At 46.1% G+C, this 22,589-nt stretch overlaps 1 protein-coding gene across 1 annotated transcript; it reads left to right on the forward strand.

Moving 5' to 3' along the window:
• The first annotated feature begins 9,441 nt into the window (after positions 1 to 9,441).
• LOC111183399 (serine protease 40-like) lies at positions 9,442 to 18,508 on the forward strand. Its single transcript, XM_022590682.2, is given in 5 exon segments — positions 9,442 to 10,505; positions 11,286 to 11,448; positions 13,302 to 13,576; positions 15,177 to 15,343; positions 18,114 to 18,508. Coding segments are annotated over 5 exon segments (1,284 nt in total). The 5' UTR covers positions 9,442 to 10,147; the 3' UTR covers positions 18,435 to 18,508.
• Positions 18,509 to 22,589: the final 4,081 nt, after the last annotated feature.

Raw genomic sequence — 22,589 nt, forward strand, 5'->3', positions numbered from 1 at the left:
TTTAAAATAAAGACTATTACAAGAGACAAAGTAGGACACTACATAATGATCAAAGGATCAATCCAAGAAGAAGATATAATAATGGTAAATATTTACACAATCAACATAGGAGCACCTCAATACATAAGACAAATGTTAACAGTCATAAAAAGGGAAATTGACAGTAACACAATAATAGTAGGGGACTTTAACACCCCACTTACACCAATGGACCGATCACTCAAAATGAAAATAAATAAGGAAACACAAGCTTTAAATGACACATTAAAAAAGAGGGACTTAATTAACATGTATAGGACATTCCATCCAAAAACAACAGAATACACTTTCTTCTCAAGTGCTAAAGGAACATTCTCCAGGATAGATCATATCTTGGGTCACAAATCAAGCCTTGGTAAACGTAAGAAAATTGAACTCGTATCACGTATCTTTTCTGACCACAACGCTATGAGACTAGATATCAATTACAGGAAACAACTTGCAAAAAATTCAAACACATGGAGGCTAAACAATACACTACTTAATAACCAAGAGATCACTGAAGAAATCAAACAGGAAATCAAATAATACCTAGAAACAAATGAAAATGAAAACATGATGACCCCAAAGCTATGGCATGCAGCAAAAGCAGTTCTAAGAGAGAAGTTTATAGCAATAAAATCATACCTCAAGAAAAAAGAAACATCTCAAATAAACAACCGAACCTTACACCTAAAGCAATTAGAGAAAGAAGAACAAAAAAACCCCAACGTTAGCAGAAGGAAAGAATTCATAAAGATCAGATCAGAAATAAATGAAAAAGAAATGAAGGAAACGATAGCAAAGATCAGTAAAGCTAAAAGCTGGTTCTTTAAGATAAACAAAATTGATAAACCATTAGCCAGACTCATCAAGAAAAATGGGAGAAGACTCAAATCAATGGAATTAGAAATGAATTAGGAGAGGTAATAACTGACATGTAGAAATACAAAGGATCGTGAGAGATTACTACAAGCAACTCTATGCCAATAAAATGGACAACCTGGAAGAAATGGACAAATTCTTAGAAAAGCACAACCTTGCAAGATTGAACCAGGAAGAAATAGAAAATAAGAACAGACCAATCACAAGCACTGAAATTGAAACTGTAATTAAAATCTTCCAACAAACAAAAGCCCAGGACCAGATGGATTCACAGGTGAATTCTATCAAACATTTAGAGAAGAGCTAGCACCTATTTCTCACACTCTTCCAAAATATAGCAGAGAGAGGAACACTCCCAAACACATTCTATGAGGCCACCATCACCCTGATACCAAAACCAGACAAATATATCACAAAAAAAGAAAACTACAGACCAATATCACTGATGAACATAGATGCAAAAATCCTCAACAAAATACTAGCAAACAGAAACCAACAGCACATTAAACGGATCATACACCATGATCAAGTGGGGTTTATCCCAGGAATGCAAGGATTGTTCAATATACACAAATCAATCAATGTGATCTACCATATTAAAAAACTGAAGGATAAAAACCGTATGATCATCTCAATAGATGCAGAAAAATCTTTTAACAAAATTCAACACCTATTTATGATAAAAAAAACTCCAGAAAGTAAGCATAGAGGGAACCTACCTCAAATAATAATGGCCATATATGACAAACCCAAAGCCAATATTGTTCTCAGTGGTGAAAAACTGAAACATTTCTTCTAAGATCATGAACAAGACAAGGTTGCCCACTCTCACCACTATTATTCAACATAGTTTTGGAAGTTTTAGCCACAGCAATCAGAGAAGAAAAAGGAGTAAAAGGAATCCAGATCGGAAAAGAAGAAGTAAAACTGCCACTGCTTGGAGATGAAATGACACTATACATAGAAAATCCTGAAGATGCTACCAGAAAACTATTAGAGCTAATCAATGAATTTAGTAGAGTAGCAGGATACAGAATTAATGCACAGAGATCTCTTGCATGCCTATACACTAATGATGAAAAATCTTAAAGAGAAATTAAGGAAACACTCCCATTTACCACTGCAACAAAAAGAATAAAATACCTTGGAATAAACCTTCCTTGGAGACAAAAGGCCTATATGCAGAAAACTATAAGACATTAATGAAAGAAATTAAAGATGATATAAATAGATGGAAAGATATACCATGTTCTTAGATTGGAAGAATCAACATTGTGACAATGACTATACTACCCAAAGCAATCTACAAATTCAATGCAATCGCTATCAAACTACCAATGGCCTTTTTCATAGAACTAGAACAAAAAATTTTACAATTTATATGGAAACACAAAAGACCCCAAATAGCCAAAGCAATCTTAGAAAGAAAAACGGACCTGGAGGAATCAGGCTCCCTGACTTCAGGCTACACTACAAAGCTACAGTCATCAAAACTGTATGGTACTGTCACAAAGCAACAGGAGTATAGATCAATGGAACAGGATAGAAAGCCCAGAGTTAAACCAACACATCTATGGTCACCTTATCTTTGATAAAGGAGGAAAGAATATACAGTGCAAAAAAGACAGCCTCTCCAATAAGTGGTACTGGGCAAACTGGAAAGCTACATGTAAAAGAATAAAATTAGAACACTTCCTAATAGCGTATACAAAACTAAACTCAAAAAGGATTAAAGACCTAAATGTAAGGCCAGACACTATAAAACTCTTAGAGGAAAACATAGGAAGAACACTCTATGACATAAATTACAGTAAGATCCTTTTTGACCCACCTCCTAGACGAATGGAAATAAAAACAAAAATAAACAAATGGGACCTAATGAAACTTAAAAGCTTTTGCACAGCAAAGGAAAACATAAGCAAGATGAAAAGACAACCTTCAGAATCGTAGAAAATATTTGCAAACAAAGCAACTGACAAAGGATTAATTTCCAAAATATACAAGCAGCTCATGCAGGTCAATATCAAAAAAACAAACAACCCAATCCAAAAATGGGCAGAAGACCTAAATAGGCATTTCTCCAAAGAAGATACAGAGATTGGCAACAAACACATGAAAAGATGCTGAACATCACTAATCATTAGAGAAATGCAAATCAAAACTGCAATGAGGTATCACCTTACTCCAGTCATAATAACCATCATCAAAATACTTAGAAACAATAAATGCTGGAGAGAGTGTGGAGAAAAGGGAACCCTCCTACACTGTTGGTGGGAATATAAATTGATACAGCTACTATGGAGAACAGTATGGAGGTTCCTTAAAAATCTAAACTTAGGCCTACCATATAACCCAGCAATCCCATGACATATACCCTGAGAAAACCATACTTCAAAAAAGAGACATTGGGGCTTCCCTAGTGACACAGTGGTTGAGAGTCTGTCTGCCGATGCAGGGGACACGGGTTCGTTCCCCGGTCCAGGAAGATCCCACATGATGCAGAGCGGCTGGGCCCATGAGCCATGGCCACTGAGCCTGCATGTCTGGAACCTGATCTGCAACGGGAGAGGCCACAACAGCGAGAGGCCCATGTACCGCAAAAAAAAAGAGAGACATGTACCACAATGTTCATTGCAGCACTATTTACAATGCCCAGGACATGGAAGCAACCTAAGCACCCACTGACAGATAAATGGATAAAGAAGATGTGGTACATATATACAATGGAATATTACTCAGCCATAAAAAGAAACAAAATTGAGTTATTTGTAGTGAGGTGGATGGACCTAGAGTCTGTCATACAGAGTGAAGTAAGTCAGAAAGAGAAAAACAAATACCTTGCTAACACATATATATGGAATCTAAGAAAAAAAAAAAAAAGGTCATGAAGAACCTAGGGGTAAGACAGGAATAAAGACACAGACCTACTAGAGCATGGACTTGAGGATATGGGGAGGGGGAAGGGTAAGCTGTGACAAAGTGAGAGAGTGGCATGGACATATATACAATAACAAACATAAAATAGATAGCTAGTGGGAAGCAGCCGCATAGCACAGGGATATCAGCTAGGTGGTTTGTGACTACGTAGAAGGGTGGGATAGGGAGGATGGGAGGGAGGGAGATGCAAGAAGGAAAAGATATGGGAACATATGTATATGCATAACTGATTCACTTTGTTATAAAGCAGAAACTAACACCATTGTAAAGCAATTATACTCCAATAAAGATGTTACAATAAATAAATAAATAAAAAGAAACGAAAGTGAGTTATTTGTAGTGAGGCAGATGGACCTAGAGTCTGTCATACAGAGTGAAGTAAGTCAGAAAGAGAAAAACAAATACCATATGCTAACACATATATATGGAATCTTAAAAATAAATGGTTCTGATGAACCTAGTGGCAGGACAAGAATAAAGACACAGATGTAGAGAATCGACTTGAGAACACAGTGAGGGGGAAGGGTAAGGTGGGGCAAAGTGAGAGAGTAACATTGACATATATACACTACCAAATGTAAAATAGATAGCTAGTGGGAAGCAGCTACATAACACAGGGAGATCAGCTTGGAGCTTTTTGACAACCTAGAGGGTGGGATAGGGAGGGTGGGAGGGAGATTCAAGAGGGAAGGGATATAGGGATATATGTATACATATTACTGATGCACTTTGCTATACAGAAGAAACTAACACAACATTGTAAAGCAACTATACTCCAATAAAAATGTTAAAAAAAAACCTCAATGGGTCAACAAATAGATAAAAGAGGAAATCAGAAAATACCTTGAGCCAAATGAAAACACAATTTTCCAAAATTTATGAGACTCAGCAAAAAGAGTCCTAAGAAGGAAGATTATAGCAAAACAGGCATACTTCAAAAAATAAGAAAAATATCAAATAAACAATCTAATCTACCATCTAAAGAAATTAGAAAAAGAGCAAACACAGCCCAAAGTCAGCAGAAGGAAGGAAATAACAAATATCAGAGAGGAACTAAATAAAATAGGGAGAAAAAAAAAAGAAAAAAAAATCCAATAATGAAACCAAGAGTTGTTTTTTTGAAAAGATAAACAAAATTGATAAATTTTTAGCAGGCTCATTAAGAAAAAAACAAAGATAAATAAATATACAAAATGAGAAATAAAAGAGAAATTACAACCAATATCATAGAAATACAAAAAATCATGGGAATACTAGAACAACAAATTGCCAACAGATAATCCGAATGGACTGATCACTAGTAGTGAAATTGAATCTGTAATCAAAACCCTCCCAACAAACAAAAGTCCAGGACTGCATGGCTTCACCAGGGAATTCTACCAAACATATAAAGAGCAGTTAACACCTATCCTTCTCAAACTATTTTTAAAAATTGAAGAGGAGAAAACACTTCCAAATTCATTCTGTAAGGACACCATTACCTTGATACCAAAACCAGACAAAAGACTACAAGAGAGGAAATTACAGGTCAATATCCTTGATGAATATAGGTGCAAAAATTCTTAACAAAGTATAAGCAAACCAAATTAAATATATAAAAGAATCATACACCATGATCAAGTGAGATTTATTCAGGGATGCAAGGATGGTTCAATATCCCCGTTTATCAATGTGATATACCACATTAACAAAAGGAAGGGTAAAAATCACATGATCACCTCAATAGACATAGTAAAAGCACTTGACAAAATTCAACACTCATCCATGAAAAAACTCCAACAAAATTGGTATAGAGGGAACATATCTCAATATAATAAAGGCCATTTATGACAAACCCAGAGCTAACATTATACTTAATAGTTAAAAACTGAAAACTTTTGCTCTAAAATCAGGAAGAGGACAAGAAAGCCCACTTTCACCATTTCTATTTTACATAGTATTGGAAGTCCTAGCCACAACAATCAGACAAGGAAAAGAAATATAAAAGGCATCCAAATTGGAAGGGAAGAAATAAAACTGTCACTATTTGCAGATGACATGATACTATATATAGAAAACCTTAAAGTCTCCACCAAAAAAGTATTAGAACTAGTGAATGAATTCAGTAAAACTACAAGATACTAGATAAATATACAAAAATCGATTGCTTTTCTATAAACTACTAATGAAGTATCAGAAAGAGAAAGCAAGAAATAAATCCCATTTACAATCACATTATAAAGAATAAAATACCTAGGAATAAACTTAACCATGGAGGTGAAAGACCTATACTTTGAAAACTGTAAGACAATGATGAAGAAAACTGAAGGTGATACAAATAAATAGGTAGATATCTCGTGCTTAGGATTGGAAGAATTAATATTGTTAAAATGTCCATACTACCCAAAGCAATCTACAGACTTAATTCAATCCCTATCAAATTACCCAAAACATTTTTCACAGAACTAGAACAAATTATCCTAAAATATGTATGAATTTTACTCTGAATAACCAAAGTAATCTTGAGAAAAACAAACAGACAAACGAACAAGCAAAAACCTGGAAGTATCACTCTCCTGGACTTCAGAGTATAATTCAAAGCTACAGTAATCAAAACAGTATGGTACTGGCACAAAAATAGACACATTGATAAATGGAATAGAATAAAGAGCCCAGAAGTAAACCCACGCACCTATGTCAATTAATCTACAACAAAAGGAGACAAGGATATATGATGGAGAAAAGACAGTCTCTTCAATAAGTGGTGCTGGGAAAACTGGACAGCTCCATGTAAAAGAATGAAATTTGAACACTTTCTTACACCATATATACAAATAAACTCAAAATGGGTTAAAGACCTAAGTGTAAAATGACACCATAAAACTCCTAGAAGAAAACATACACTCTTTGACATGTCTTAGTAATATATTTTTGGATCTGTCTCCTCAGGCAAGGGAAACAAAAGTTAGAATAAACAAGTGGGACCTAATTAAACTTAAAAGCTTTTGCACAACTATGGAAACACTCAAAAAAAAAAAAACAAACAAAAGACAACCTACAGAATGGGAGAAGATATTTGCAAATGATATGTCTGATAAGGGGTTAATATCCAAAATATATAAACAGCTCATACAACTCAATAGCAAAAACCAAACAATGGCCAAAAGAAACATGAAAAGAGGTTCAACATCACTAATTATTAGAGAAATGCAAAGCAAAACTAAAATGTCATATCATCTCACACATGTCAGAATGGCTACCATGAAAAAGTCTACAAGTAGCAAATACTGGTGGGGATGTGGATAAAAGGGAACTTTAGTTCACTGTTGGTGGGAATGTAAATTGGTACATCCACAATGGAAAACAGTATGGAGGTTCCTAAAATAATTAAAAATAGAACTACCATATGGTCTTAGCAATTCCACTCATAGGTATATATCTGAAGAAAGTGAAAACACTAATTTGAAAAGACACATGCACCCCAATGTAAGTACCCCCAATACAGCAGTACTTACACTAGCCAAAATATGGAAGCAATCTAAGTGTACATTGACAGATGAATGGATAAAGAAGATGTGGTATATAATATATGCACAATGGAATATTACTTAGCCACATGTAAAACAATATGATTGACCTGGAGGGTATTATGCTTTTGAAGTTATTATGCTTTTGAAGTAAGTCAAAGATAAATATTACATGTTTTCAGTTATATGTGGAATCTAAAAAAATGAAACTAATGAATATAACAAAACAGAAACAGTGTCATAGATACAGATAACAAACTAGTGGTTACCACTGAGGAGAGGGCTGGGGGGTGGCGCAAAGTAGGGGAAATGGCTTAAGAAGTGCAAGCTACTAGGTATAAAATAAATAAAATGTAGAGATGTGTTGTAGAACACAGGAAATATAACCAATATTTTATAACTTTAAATGGAGTATAATTATAAAAATATCAAATCACTATGCTTTACACCTGAAACTAATATAACATTGTAAATCAACTATACTGAAAGTTTTAGAAAAGGTAGGGGTGCTGTCCTGTCACAGCACTTTGCAAGCCTGTAGAGACAGGTTACTGTTACTGTGTGGGGCAGTGGTTACTGTCATGGATTCTAATGCCTGCTAGCTGGGCCCAGTCCTGGCACTGACCCTGCCTGCAGGTCACTTTGCCTCTCAGTGATGTTGGTTCCTCGTTTGTGAAGGGGTTCTGCACAATCTATCCCCCCAGGTGGCTGTGAAGCCTCAGGGTGCTTGCTCCTTTCCAGGTGCCCGCAGCCTTCCCGGCACCCTGCCACTTCTCATAGCACTCTCCTCCTCTCCAAACCTACCCAGCTCAAGGTGGCAGCAGACTGGTTACAGCCACAGGTTGAACACAATCTATCTTCTGCACTTCCGTGGAAACAGATTGGGGTTGCGGCAGGAAGGGTAATGGTTGGAGTTCTGATTGACCAGGAGCAGAACACAGAAGGGCAAGCCAGCAGCAGACCTGGGCTTGAGGGCTGGCCCTGCATTCCGTGTATAAGGCTTGGTTATCCTTGGATTCAGTTTCCTCACCTGCAAACTGGGGATGCTGATAGTTGTGAAGATCACACCATCAGATGCAGCCTAGATGGTGAGCAAATCCCCTGGACCCCAGCTTCGCCAAAATCCTTTTCATCTCCCAGTGTTCCCTGAAAAGAGTTTTCTCGCAATCCCAGTGGGAGGTTGACTTTGTCCTCAGACCCACCTGCCTGGTGTGCCCTGCATCCTGCCCCTTGTCACTCTTAGCATCTGCAATGTCTCTACTTCCGCACACTTGGTGCCACCTTTGAGCTCAGTCATCATGCATCCCCGCCTCCCTCCCCATTCTGTTCACTTCCTCCAACTTCTCTTCAAATTTTCCAATCTTTTCCTCTATGTCTCTAGACGTATTTGAGACAGTCATATTACCTTTTTTCCAGCTTTTTATTGTGGTGATATATACATAACATCTCAACAGGAGGCCAAGTTAGAAAAGGAATTATCTCAACAGTCTGTGGATGTGGCTTTGCCTAATGGAGTGAAACCTAGTGAAATCCACAAGGTTCTTGAGAAGTTTATGTCAGTAGAAACACTGCCGTCTTGTACTGAAAGGGACAGAGAAAGTACAAAATGAAAGTTGGACCCTCAGATTTCTACTAGCAGGAAGTAACCTGATAGAACTCTTCCAGTGCAAACATGTGCTACTTTCTGTAAAAAGGGACATGATAAGTGTCCACAATTATTATTTTCTTCATAATTTTTACAGTAAGTCTCTATTATTTCAAGTGAATTTATAATAAAATTTTTAAGCTTTAAAGAACTTGGTGGTCCCAAGACAAGTAGATCTCTGCACCTGCTCCCCAGATTCTTTTTTTTTTTTTTTTTTTTTTGCGGTACGCGGGCCTCTCACTGTTGTGGCCTCTCCCGTTGCAGAGTACAGCCTCCAGATGCGGAGGCTCAGCGGCCATGGCTCACAGGCCCAGACGCTCCGCAGCATGTGGGATCTTCCCGGATCGGGGCACGAACCCGTGTCCCCTGCATCGGCAGGCGGACTCTCAACCACTGTGCCACCAGGGAAGCCCCAACTCCCTACATTCTTAATGTTTACATAGAGGTCTTAACTGGGTTCAGTCATGTAAACTGTCCAGATGGTCTCACCAACACCTTCCTCTCTCAGGGCTGCATCCTTGGAGCAACACCCACTGTGGGCAAAACCTACATTCCAAGGGTGGGGGAGGGGTGAGGAGCCTCCAATTGCCCAGGTCCGGCTCCAGGGTCAACCTGCAATTACCTCCTCTTGATGACCTCCTCCAACAGATGAAACTTTGAATTTTAAGTTTAACGGGATGAGATTCTTGGGGACCTTGAGGCATAGTGAATGATTTAGCATTTGAGAAGGACATGAGCCATTAGAGGTCAGTGGCTGGACCCCCTAATGACCCATACTCTTGTATAATTCCCTCCTGCTGAGTGTGGGAAAGACCTGTGAGTATCCACCCCATGATTATGTCATGTTGTACAGTACAACATGTGAGTCTGAGAAAGGGATGTTACCCTTAATGGCCCTGACCTGATCACATGGGGAGTGGGGGCAGAGGAACAGATGAGTGCAAAGTGCACTGGATCTTGAAAGCAAGTTGGACACATTTGGTGACATTTATACAAGCACCTGACCTCTGAGCATTCGTATTTATTCCTTGGCATAGTGCCATAGCTGCCCTGATGTCTCCCCACAAACTGGAGTCCCTGAACGCAGGGATCCTATGTGCCCTATGCTTCCCACATCAGCCTGGGGGCTCCCAGCGATTACTGCCTTCTACGGACCATGGCTGCGAGAGCTCTGGACACACGTGGCACGCTGCTTCTCCAATGGCACGCGCGTGTGTGTGAGCGAGCGGCAGGTGGTCAGGTCCAGGTCAGGGGTGTGGCCCACAAAAGGAGGCGGTTTCCCAGCATCCCCCAGGGCCCGCGCGAGCCGCTGTCCGCTCAGTCAGGTCGCAGATGAAGGACTGGCTACATGGAGATCAAGGGGGGCTTAGGTCCAGGCTGGCGGGGAGCCTGCACCCTGGCTGTCATCCTGCTGTACCTACACTCACTCCTGCTGCACACTAAGGTGGCTGGGACCACCACAGCGGGACCGCCACAGCCAGGCACAGCTGGACCACCACTGCACGCCGAAGAGGGTGAGTGGGCAGGCGGGCAAGAGGGTCAAGGTCGCTTTCTCCTCATATGTCCCTCCCCTCCCTATACTGCCCCCCCTACCCCGACAGTAGACAGGTAGGACCTCTACCTGCCCAGCGGGTTCAGGAGTCCCTGGGTCCCTGGGGGGCATGGGAGGTGGGGGAAGGGAGGGCCATCTTCCCCGCCGCCTCTTCCCGCTAGATCTCAAGCGTCCTCAGTCCAAGGACTGGAGTCCTGACCTGGATGGTCCCTGTCGGCCCCCGCACCCTCTTCATTTGGGGAATGAGGAAGTACTGCTTTCAGAGGGGAATTGTCAAGCAGAGTATGTTCCATTTGGCCTCAGTCTCTCTAGAATATTGGGCTAGAGAAGAAGGACGTAGCCACTTCATCTCAGTGGCATCACTCTGGAAGGCCTCAGTTTCTGGGACTTCAAACAGCGGTGTGCTAGTCACGTGAACTAGGTCTGGGAAAGTGTCTGGAGCAATACCACCTCCCAGCCCGGACCTCTGCCCCCTGGCTGGTGTGCTGAGACCCTCTGCAGCTGCCTCCCTTCCCGCCCCCTCCAGAGCCGCAGGCTGCTTCCTTAGCGCTGCCATCAACAGCGAAGCCAGGTGGCCCTTTGTCATGTGGGCCATGTCATTTCACCCGGGGCCGTGGATTTCCCAGCTGTGAAGTGGGAGGATGGGCTGTGGTGGCCCTGGGCCCTATGGATGCTGACATTTAGAGGCACCGAGGTTGGCATCCATAACACTGATGCCTCATGGCTGTGACTGTCTCCACAGTGTGTGGGCGGCCTGCTGTAACTGGGAGGATCTTTGGTGGCCGGGACGCACCTGAGAAGCGGTGGCCATGGCAGGTCAGCCTGCTCTATAATGGTCAGCACATCTGTGGAGCCGCCCTCATCAGTGCCTACTGGGTGGCCTCAGCTGCCCACTGTTTCCAACTGTACGTCTTCCCCACAGCCCGCTGCTGGGTGGGATGCGGAGGGAGCACAAACGGGCAGAACAGAAGGGGATGAAGGTTGTCCCAGCCTTTCTTTTCCCAGGCTTTGTTCAGGCTTTGCTGCTACCAGGTGTCTCTGTGTGTACTGTTGCCCCTGCCTTTGACTCAGCAGTTCCCTCTCCCTGGAAGGCCATCCTTGCTCCCCACTGGACTCCAGTCTCCTGACTGTCGGGTCACATATCCCAGGACAGGGGCTATCTGCCTCATCTCTCCCTCCAGGGATGCCTCCTCACACTTTAGTAAGCTGTGTGTACTTTACTTTTAAATAGCTAAATGGAAATTGACTCTAACTGTGATGATCAATAAATACTGGAAGATAGACTTTAGTTCCATTGAAAGTGTTTCCAGTCTACTCTTTATCTTCCCTAAACTTAAGGAATTAAATCTTGTTCCCACTCAAGGTGGGCTCCGGTTTCTATATCTTGCCCAGCTCTAGAGAGTCCACAAGATCTCAGCTTTACCTTCCTCTTGTGCAAATGGCGGTGGGTGTGTAGTGTCTCTGGCCACATGCTTCAGGCTTTGTGCTGGAACCATAGTCCCAGGGCCCCCACTTCCTTGGGCTGGGGGCATCCATCAGGCCCTGGTGTGGACAAGCATTTTGCTCCCTTCAAGCCAGGCTATCCACAGGCCATCTCCAGCACAACTGCTGGAGGCTTCCCTGGGTCCTGACCACTTGCACAGTCTGACATGTTTCTCTCTGGAGGCATCCTGGGACCCAGCTCTTCTTGTCACTTCTGTTGAAGCATGTGCCACAGAGGAGCTGTGGTCACCACCGTCCCAACAGGCCAGAGCGAGGCATAAAGCAGATGGCCTCTGTCCGGGGAGATGGGACATGGCAGTCAAGAGAGTGGGCTGCCCCTCAGGTACATCCTGGGCTTGCTCTGTGCCCAGAGTGGGTGGGGAGAGTGTCACCCTCCAAGTCAGGAGGATAGAGCTGCTGACATCAGCTGGATTTGAGATCCCACTTGGGTTCTATTCATTCATTCAGCACCCACAGGTGCCAGGCCCCATGTGAGGCCCACTGTGAGGGACATGGAAATGCAGGACCCACCCTGAAGCTTCTTATCCTACCAGGAAAGTGAAACACAAGCCCAAATACTGTGATGCAGGATGGGAGGCCACAATGTGCAAGAGGGTAGACCCTGAGCCACTATTAGAGGAAGCGCTATGGGTCCCACTGGAGGAAGGGCTTGGAGCTGGAGGGGTCTTGTGGGAGGAGTCTGGGTAGGGAGACAGCCCAAGCAGGACATGTGGGTGGAAAGTTGCTCATGTTCCAGTAGCAAGGAGAAGTTTAGTTCCATGCACTCCTCCATTTGCTCCACAAAGGCTTGTTGAGTGCCTGTCAACAGGGGAGGACCAGAAATCAGCGTGTGAAGACTGGACAGGAGGGGGATGCATCATTCTGGGCTGGGAAGTGGGGTCTTTGAGAATCACCCCAGGCCCAGAGAACTTCCAAGGGTTCTGGTCAGAGCTGGGAATGAGCCAAGTCTCTGTTCATCTAAACTGAAAGGGTACAGTTTGATGTACCCCCAACGTTTCTTTCCAGCATGAAGATGCTCTGCTCCTTTGATTCTGGTGCATGCTGGGAAAGCCATCAGAAACTTTCTAAGGACAAATGTGCTGAGGCTATGGACGGCAATCAAGCCTACCTCAGTATTAGGAAGGGAGGAGAGAGAATGGTTTTGAATAACGGTGGGGTCTCACCAGGAGGAGGGGGTGGGAGGGAGGCAGCCAGGGCGAGGATGCTGGTCCAGCACCCAGAGGACATGGATGATAACGCAGCTTCCCCACAACAGGTCCCATGATCCATCTGCCTACAGAATCCTGCTAGGGTACCATCGGCTAAGAACTCCTACCTCACACAGTGGGCAGGCATCAGTGTACCGAGTCATCGTCAACACGGACTTTAACAAGCACTACTACATGGGGAGTGACATCACCCTGTTGCAGCTGTATCGGCCCGTGGACTTTTCCGACTACATCCGCCCCGTCTGCCTCCCGGGACCTAACACACAGTTGCCCCCTCATACCTCCTGTTGGATAACTGGCTGGGGGATGGTCACCGAGGACCGTGAGTGGGGGCAGGGCAGGCGAGGAGAGCAAGGGCTGAGGAAGAAGGGGGAGAGCAGTGACCATTGTGGAGCCCTTCCAGGCCTGAGAGCATGTCTGCTATCAGTTCAAGTTTCCTTCGGTCCATGGTTCAAAACAGTCTGAGTATCTCTAACTTTTGGAATCAGGCACCTGAGCCCTTTGACTCAGCCATTCAGGATTCCACCCTGACTCCCAGGCCCTGTTTGGGCCAGGCCCCTTCAGGACACCTCCTGAGCTTCCACTGCTATAGAAGGTACTTGGGGCAGCAGTAAGGAAATGAAGGTAGGCCTGCTCTCTGGCCTGGGAGGTGAAGATGGGGCATTTATGGCTTAAGAACATTTACATCTGTGAACCTCACTTCCCTCATCCCTTAACTCAAGTGAAACTTGTCCTTTCTGCCAGCTTGCTGGGCTTGCATACATTTAGACCAAGAGAGGAGAAATGTTGGGCAAAGATTTTTGCTCTAGGGTGAATGCTTTTGATTTAGAAAAATAATAACATTGAGTAAAAAAAAAAAAGGAGAATGTCAATTTGACATGATTTGTAGGTCCTGATTTGGCAGAGTATCTCAGTGGAGGCATTTGGGGCAGGACTTTCTTTGCTATGCGAGCCAGCATCCCTGCTCCTGGCCACAGATGTCAGTCACAACGCCTTGTCATGAGAACAGCCAACTCTCCAACATTTCCAAAGACACTCTCCTGGGATGGACTGTCACTTGTTAAGAACCACTGGCAGAGCAAGGGGGATTCTCCAAGACAGGTTGGAGGGCAGGAGTTGGGGCATGAAGGGAAGTCACAGGCTGAAGCAGCCACCAGGACAGGAAGCATATGACAGCAAAGGGAGTCTCAGCCGGCAGCTGTCCTTCCCCCTCCGTATCCTCCCCTGACCACAGTTGCTGAGCCTGGGCCAGCCCAGCGACATGTGAGGCACACACAGCAAGCACTCCATAGGAGCGAGCTGGCCCCGTGACACTGTGCTGCTGTGGGAAGATGCCTCCGACCTGTGAGCAAGATCTAGAAATAGAACCCACATGGGCAGTGCCCCAGACCAGGTGCTGCTCAGAGGCAAGGCCATGCCTTGTTTGTCACGCCACCTAACCCTACTGGGCATTGTTAGCGACATCACTGCCATACTTTGGCCAAGCCAGGACTTCCAGAGTTCACCCACCGTGCCTCCGCTTCTGTCTCCACATAGCAGCCAGATTCGTTGTTTTTTAAATATAACCCTTCAGTGGTTTCCCAGTGTGCTCAGAATGAAATCCGAGCTCCACATCCTGGTGAGGATGCCCTGCTTGCTCTGGACCCTGCTATGATGTTGCCTCATCTTTTTCACCTGCCACCCCCCACCCCACTGCAGCCACGATGACCTCCTTCCTCGTCCTCTCCACCATGGGCCCCTCACATTTGCTCTCTCGTCTGCCCTGGATGTCTTTCCGCCTCACCTTTGCACATCTCTGACGGCTTCCCCAGTCCTGGCAGCTAGAACTGATGGCATCTCTATTAGCAGGAAGGTTAGGGAGGGAGCTGGTTTCTCTCCCAGGGTACACCCCACATCTGAACCCCTCTCCCCCCAACACACAGGGTTCCTGTCTGCTCCCTACACGCTGCAGGAGGGAGAGGTTGGTGTCATGGACAGTCAGGTTTGTGCATCGTATTTCCAGGGGCCAGATCCCAACAACAATACCTATTCTGTACACGATGACATGCTGTGTGCCGGGGACCTCATGACAGGAAAGTCCATCTGCCGAGTAAGTGACGTGGGCTACCTCTCCTCTCCTGTGGCATCTGTCACCTCTCCTCTGTGTCTTCTCTGAACCCTGCCCCAGCCCCTGACTTCCTCTTCCTGGGCCCACCCCATCCTGAAGCATCAGAGCTAAAGCACAGAAGCCCCCAAAGGGTGCTGGTCTATCCCATCCAGTTTCTTTATAACTTTTAGGAGCTTTGTTGAAGAACAGCATACATAGAAAAGGGCAAACTTTACAAGTGTATTGTTGGATGTGTTTTTTTAGACCTTGATACATTCATGTAACAGGCATCCAAACGGTCTTATACCTCCTTCCTGTCACCACAGAGTAACCTTAACCTGGCTGCTAAGGCCCTGTGGGTTCATGTCAGGACTTACATAAATGGAATCGCACACGACACACCCTCAGCTGGTCCCCTTCAGTCAGGTCTGTGAGGTCTGTCCATCTTGTGTGGAGTTTTGGTTGTGTGTCATATTGTTGTACAGCATTACCTGGTTATTGTTGTGTGAATATACTGTAATTTTCCTTTTCCATTCTAGTGTTGGTGGCATTTGGGTAGTTCCTGCTTGAGACCATTGCAGATGCCATTGCTGTGAACATCCTTGTGCATGTGTTTTAGTGTACATGGGTTCACAGCTTGTTTGGGTATAACCCTGGGACTAGAATTACTGTACCATAAAACGTGCACATGCTCATCTCTCCTAGACACTGGAGAGCAGCCTTCCAACCTGCTCAGACCCATTTGCACTCCCACCAGCAATGGCTTCTCCGCGTGGCTGCCAGGACTTCACACTGTCCACCATTTTCATTTTAACCATTGCATGCATTTTTTGTTTGCATTTGAATAATGAAGGCAAGCACATTTTCATATGGGCATTGCCTTTTCTGTTGTGTCTATCCACGGTGTTTTTGCCCTTATTTCAAATTGAATTGTGGGCTGTGAGTCCAATACTGCGTGTGTGCACTGTCAATGCCTTCTCCCACTCTGTGCAGTGCTTCTATTTTACGGTGGGGAAACCGAGGCCCAGAAAGGGAAGTGGACAGCCCAAGGAAAGAAAGCATGATCATGGTCAACCTTGGGGGAACCATGTCCTCCTCTGGGGCTGTGGCCCCACAAGCTTCCTCACACAGCCTCCTCTCCCTCTCCTGCACCTTCTTTCTAGCACTTTCTGTCTCTTAGAAACATGCTGCCATCTGAAAACACACCACATGACCCTTCTCACCTCTGCCCACTGCCCTAAATCTCTGCCTGCCTTCCCAACAGGCCTGGCCCCAGGGTGTCTGCACTTGCCCTCTCTTGCTTCCTCACTTCTCTTTCTTGCCTAAGCTCACTCCATCAGACTTCTGCCCCTGCCATTCCTCCAGACCGCTCTTATCAAGATAACCAAAGGCCTCAGTCTCACCGGGGCTGCTGGTGGGCACCCTCCCACCCCCACTCAGCAGTGCACTCTCCAGCATCTTTCATCAGACTCGGAGGGTGGCCCCTCCTGTGTTTCCTGCTCTCTTCCTCCTTCTCCTGACACCAGCACACCAAGGACCACCCCTCGGCACTCATCCTGCTTTTCTTGTCTTGCTCTGCTCTTTCCTTAGATGGAGAGGAAGGGCCATATGTGGCAAACCCTGTGCCTTACCGTTTCTTGCCTGTCTTTGTTACCCTTGCTGCCACAATCGTGTCCTGACAGGTCTCCCTGCAGCATTTCATGTCCTCCCACTGGCTGTGTTCCACCCAGCCCCAGAACCACCCTGCCATCCTTTTAGAATTCGATTCAGGTCACATCACTTCCCTGCTGAGTGTCCTTAAGTGCTCCCTTCAACCCCAGCCCCTGGCTGATGAGAGCTGGGTGCTGGCCTTGCTAGTCCCTGGCCTCAGCCATGCCAAGCATGTTGGCCACCTCTGCCTGCATCTTCCAGAGTCAGGCCTTGCTCATCCCTTCCCTTCTTTTTGTCAGAGAAGCCTTCTGAAGGCCCTCCTCTGGGCATCTCTATTCCACATCTGGAGTCTGCAGATGTGTGGGATGCATTGTCTGTGTTGTGTTGATTGTCACCTCATCATCTCCCACACGCAGAGCGTGCTCAGGCATGCTCATTCAACAGGAGGCTGGAGGGGTGCTGTGTTTCCTTGGTCCCCACCTTTTGCCCTGTGGGATGGAAGCGTTATGCCCCATGGTGGCAGGTGCCTTCCTGCCTTGGCATCCCACACTCAAAGTTCCTCACATTCTTCTGGGAGCCCCTAGGGATTCCCTGCAATTCCAGCCACCCCACCAGCCTGGACACGGGCATCACTTCTTTTCCTCTGAGCACATCCAACAGATTGGCATTTTCTAAAGACGCTTAATCAAGAAATCGAGGAAAAACTAGAGTCCTTAATGAGTCAAAAACGAAGTCCCAGGTAGGATGCAGTACTAGGCAGAGGATTTAGCTAGAGGTCTCCAGGACTGCCATGGCCGTTCTGGAGGACACTGGGGGGTGCCTTCTCCCACATGGGGCTGGAAGGGCAGAGGCCTGGCATCCAGGTCCTGGGGTCCCCCTGTGTATTCTTGTAGATGTGAAATGGGCTCCAAGGCCCCTTGAGACTTTGATCCAGGAGGTCTGCAGTGGGACCCTGTGTCTGGACCTTTCAAAGTGCCCGGGTGATTCTGATGAGAATAACTCACTCCCATCCCCACCTTGCCACAAGGGCTCCTCAAGTCCACTCTGGTGTCTTCACACTGTCTGAGCAATGCATGTTCTTCTCCATCTTGGTCCCCATGACTCATGCCCTCTCTTTCCTCAGGGAGATTCTGGGGGTCCCCTCGTCTGCCAGCTGAATAATACCTGGTTTCTGATTGGGCTGTCCAGCTGGAGTCTGCCCTGCCAGGAGCCCATAAGACCCAGCGTCTTCACCAAGGTCTCCTACTTCACCCAATGGATCTCCGAGAAGCAGGCTGCCTCACCCAACCCTGATCCTTCCTCCACTCCTCCTGAGATCAAACCTCCTTCTGTGCCCAACTTTACTTCTCTGGGCAGTGTCCACAAGCCCAGGAGCTTCCTAACCCTGGTGACTTCACAGACCTTCCTCCTGCTGCTGAGTTTCCTCTGGACACGGTGGCTGTGACAGATGCTTGGGGCCCTCCTGGCCCTCACCCTGGAAGCCTGTCTGCATTAGTGCCAACGGGTTCTACTTGAATATGTTCAGCTCTGAGCCCTCCTGTCCATCTGAAGTCTGTTCCAGGCCTGATAAAATAAAAATAATGGAAGAAACTTCCTGCTCCTGTTTCTGACTCATCAGAGCCATCTCACACCCCTACCCCAACTGTGCTTTGAGCTCCTCCCTGGATGGGCGTGGGGAAGGACAGGGACACTGAGAAGCTGGCTGGCCATCTGGAGCTGAATCCTCCTCGGTGGGTCTCCCAGAAAAGCTGGCATGGCTCAGGGCCAAAGCATCACTTCATGGAGGAAGTGGCATGCCCTAGAGCCTGCAGGGCAGTGGTGGCCAACATAATCGTCGTCCTAGCGATGGATGATTTGCCCTGAGCTGAGGATGGAGAAGGCTCTTTCAGGCCCACAGGCCACTGAGGCTCTGCTGGAAAGGCTTGATGTGAAGTAGAGAGCAAAGGGCCCTGGCCAGGAGGCTCATGTCTGCCATCCTCAGAGCTCTGTTCCAGGGCTCAGCTCCAAGCCTGTTCCCCGTGTACCCACAGCCCTGTCTTCTGCCAGTCTCCAGGGCACCCTCCCCTGCACCCCTGTGGGCTTGCCACATCCTGCAGTGGTTGAGGTTGGGCTGGCCTAGGGCTTGCTGGCCCAGCACTGAGCCCATAAACCGTGTCCTGAGCTGCTCCTGGCAAACATGTCTGGGTCACAGAACCTTAACTAGTTAGCAGATCTCTCAGAAGAGTCCTGCAACCACAGTCCCCAGTCTGGACCCCTGATGGTCAGGAAGCAGCCCTGAGTCATTGCAGGTCCAGTCCACTGTGTCCAAGGTGCCATCAGGTGTTCTGTGAAAATTCCTTCCAAACCTGTTGTCACCCAGATAGCCCTGTCACCTCGCCAGCAAGTGAGAACAGGTGAAGTCACATGCACGTGGTCGCCAGAATCTTGCTTCCACTCGCGCAGAGATTTCCCTCCCAGTTCAGTAGTGCCTGGAAGTGAGAAAGCCCTCTCTTGGCAGTGGGCTCAGTTATGGGCTCCCCAGCAGGGCTGCTGGGCCTGGGATGCGAGCAAGCGCTTGGTCAGTACAAATCTGCAGCCTCAGCCACCCGTGGTCCCTGGAACTGTCACTTTCCTTCAACGCACAGTGGCCTCATGCTGGCTGTGCTGGATTTCTCTCACATGGTGACTTCTGCTCTGTCAGTCAACAGCATGTTTCTACGTGGAGCATGGAGGGATGTGACTGCTTGCTTCTCCATGAAGCTCCCTGGGCCCCCAACTCAGTGGATACAGATACATTTCCCAGACACTCTGGAGACCTGACAAGTCACAGCTCCAACCCCAGCCCACTTCCCTATTACCTGGAATCAGCTTCAGTGCTCAGTATCATTATCCAGGTTCGGTTTCTTTTTACAGATCTGGACACAGGCCTAGCCTGGGTAAGTAACCTGTTTGAGGTCCGTGAGTAGTCACTAGTGGAACAGGAATTCCAGCTCGGACGTCTTGAGAGTGCTCTGAAACCTCTGTTCTCCTCTCTAGTGCAGGCCCCTCACAGACTCTTCAGGCCCTGTCTGAATTCCTCTTTCAGGACTGACCTGTCCCAAATGTGGCCTAGAATTTCCTCTGGTCAGTGGCGATGAAAGATCCCAGATAACAAGATGGAGGGCAGAGTGCAGAGCAGATCTGCAGGGCCAGTGAGTCTGGGGCTGGGAGACAGGCCGGGAGTGGCCCCTGCAGGGAATTTCACCAGACCTGCCATCGGGAGCTTCCCACCTCAGAATCAATCCTGGATGAGCTTGGGAGGTGACAAGAAAAAATGTAGATTTCAGAAACCAAAATCAATGAGAAAACCTGGAGACACTGGAGTGGTCTGTAGCTGGGGGAAGAAGGGAAGGTAGTGAGAGAATGGGCTTGAAGAGGCCATTTACATGTTCTGCTCTTGCCCCATCCCACCCCACATCCTCACGATAAATGCCACCTCTCCTTCTCTGGTACCAGTGTGTTTCAGGGTGGCCGTGTCAACTGGTGTGTAGGTCCCACCAGCCACCTTCGAGCACTTGTCCTCCATCCCCCTACTTCTACGCAGCCCCGAGGGCAGGGGGATTGTTACTAGGGAGACTTGATCCTTCTACTGTGATTTCTTCTAAGGCTTTAAAGTTGAAGCCCCGACTACAGGAGCTGCCTGGTGGGGTCAGTATGGAGGAAAGATTAACAGTGGCCCTTTGGTGCCTGGGGCCTTCTGCTCTGGGGACACTCTCCCTTCTCCTTGAACTCATCAGGACCTTACCCTTCTCTGGTGCACTGTACCAAACAGACCGACAGAGTATCTGCTAACCATGGTGAACACGAGCACACATGCCCACATAACTACACACTGAGTGTGACTGTCACAGGAGAAATACAACAGACTGCATGTTATAGAATACAGTAAGTCCCCTACATATGAAACTTCAAGTTGCAAACTTTCAAAGATGCAAACATGCGTTCACATGTCCAATCATGTAAGTTAGTTCACGTATCTGGCGTTATGTTGTCAGTTGCGTGCATCTTCTACAAGTGGTTGTACTTTTGTGCGCTTTACTTTACCAGAGAAAGAACCAAGAGAGACAAGAGGAAGAAGAAGCAACTGAAGAACCGAACAGATTCACAACGCAGGAAATGGCAAGGGGATTTTCTTTATTTGAGGAAGCACTGTTACTTTTTGTGGCACAGGACCCGAACATAGAATGGTACACAAAGGTTGCAGCAGCCGTTCAGAATGCAATCCAGTGGTACCGTGTCATCTGTGATGAGAAAAAAAAAAAAAGCTACTACCCAGACATCACTGGATCGTTTTTTTAAGAGGGTAGATAGAATTGAATCCAGCAAGGAACCAGAACCTGTGCCATCAACGTCAGGCCTGAGTGAAATTGCAGCTTGCCCTCCATCTCCTATTGCTGACCATCCTTCAGCTCTACCATCTCCCACCTCCTCTCCCTCTTCCAATCAGTAACTCTTCTTACCTGTTCACTCGTTGCCAGGCCCTGTATGCCAGCTGTTGTACTGTACTGCTGTACTTTTCAAGGTACTGGACTGTGAGATTCAAAATATTTTCTTTATTCTTTGTGTTTGTTTGTTTTTTATGTATTATTTGTGTGAAAATTATTATAAACCTATTACAGTATAGTACTATAGAGCCGATTGTGTTAGTTGGGTACCTAGGCTAACTTCGTCGGACTAAAAGAACAAATTGGGAGTTTCCCTGGTGGCGCAGTGGTTGAGAGTCCGCCTGTCGATGCAGGGGACACGGGTTCGCGCCCCGGTCCGGGAAGATCCCACATGCCGCGGAGCAGCTGGGCCCGTGAGCTATGGCCGCTGAGCCTGTGCGTCCGGAGCCTGTGCTCTGCGGTGGGAGAGGCCACAGCAATGAGAGGCCCGCGTACCGCAAAAAAAAAAAAGAACAAATTGGACTTGCTAATGTGCTTTCAGAACGGAACTCATTCATACGTACAGGGGACTTACTGTATTTGAAATAAAGTTGTTGGAAAAGACAGATCAAAAAATTTTAATAAGCTAATTAATATCCTTATAGATATAGGAAAATATTATTAGCAATAAGACCCAAGACAAAGAAAACACAGAAAAGAACAAAGTCAAAATATTACATAGGAATAATATAGTAGTCGAATTAAAGAGCACACTAGATTGAGTGAATAATAGGATAAACACAGATGAGAGAGAAATGTAACCATTACCTTGTATGGACATTACAAAGTATGGACCTCGGAGCTGGCACAGTAAGGCAGGATAATTTGTAAAGTGTTTATTTACAAAAGAACTGACTACCAAAGTATGGTTGGGGTACAAGGAAAAGAGAAGGCCCAGTTCAGGTGCCTGGTCCAAGCAGCAGCAGCAGAGATTTTGCCAGTTCTAGGCTCTAAGAGTTTGGGTGGGAAAACCCCGGAGAGGCTTCCTTGAGAGAAGGGGAGACCTGCAGCTGAGGGACATAGCGAGCCTAGGAAACCTCACATGAGGAGGTTTCATGGAAATAAATGCCCTGACCACTTTATTTCTTCCCTCAAATTTTCAGCTAAGGCTCCCCACTGGCTGACCGCAACTGCCACCAGAGGGAATAGGAGCCTGT

Source organism: Delphinapterus leucas, chromosome 8 (assembly GCF_059928025.1).
Source record: "Delphinapterus leucas isolate spDelLeu-1000000601 "Yukka" chromosome 8, BTC_Dleu_Yukka2, whole genome shotgun sequence".
In the NCBI taxonomy this organism is placed as follows: Eukaryota; Metazoa; Chordata; class Mammalia; order Artiodactyla; family Monodontidae; genus Delphinapterus; species Delphinapterus leucas.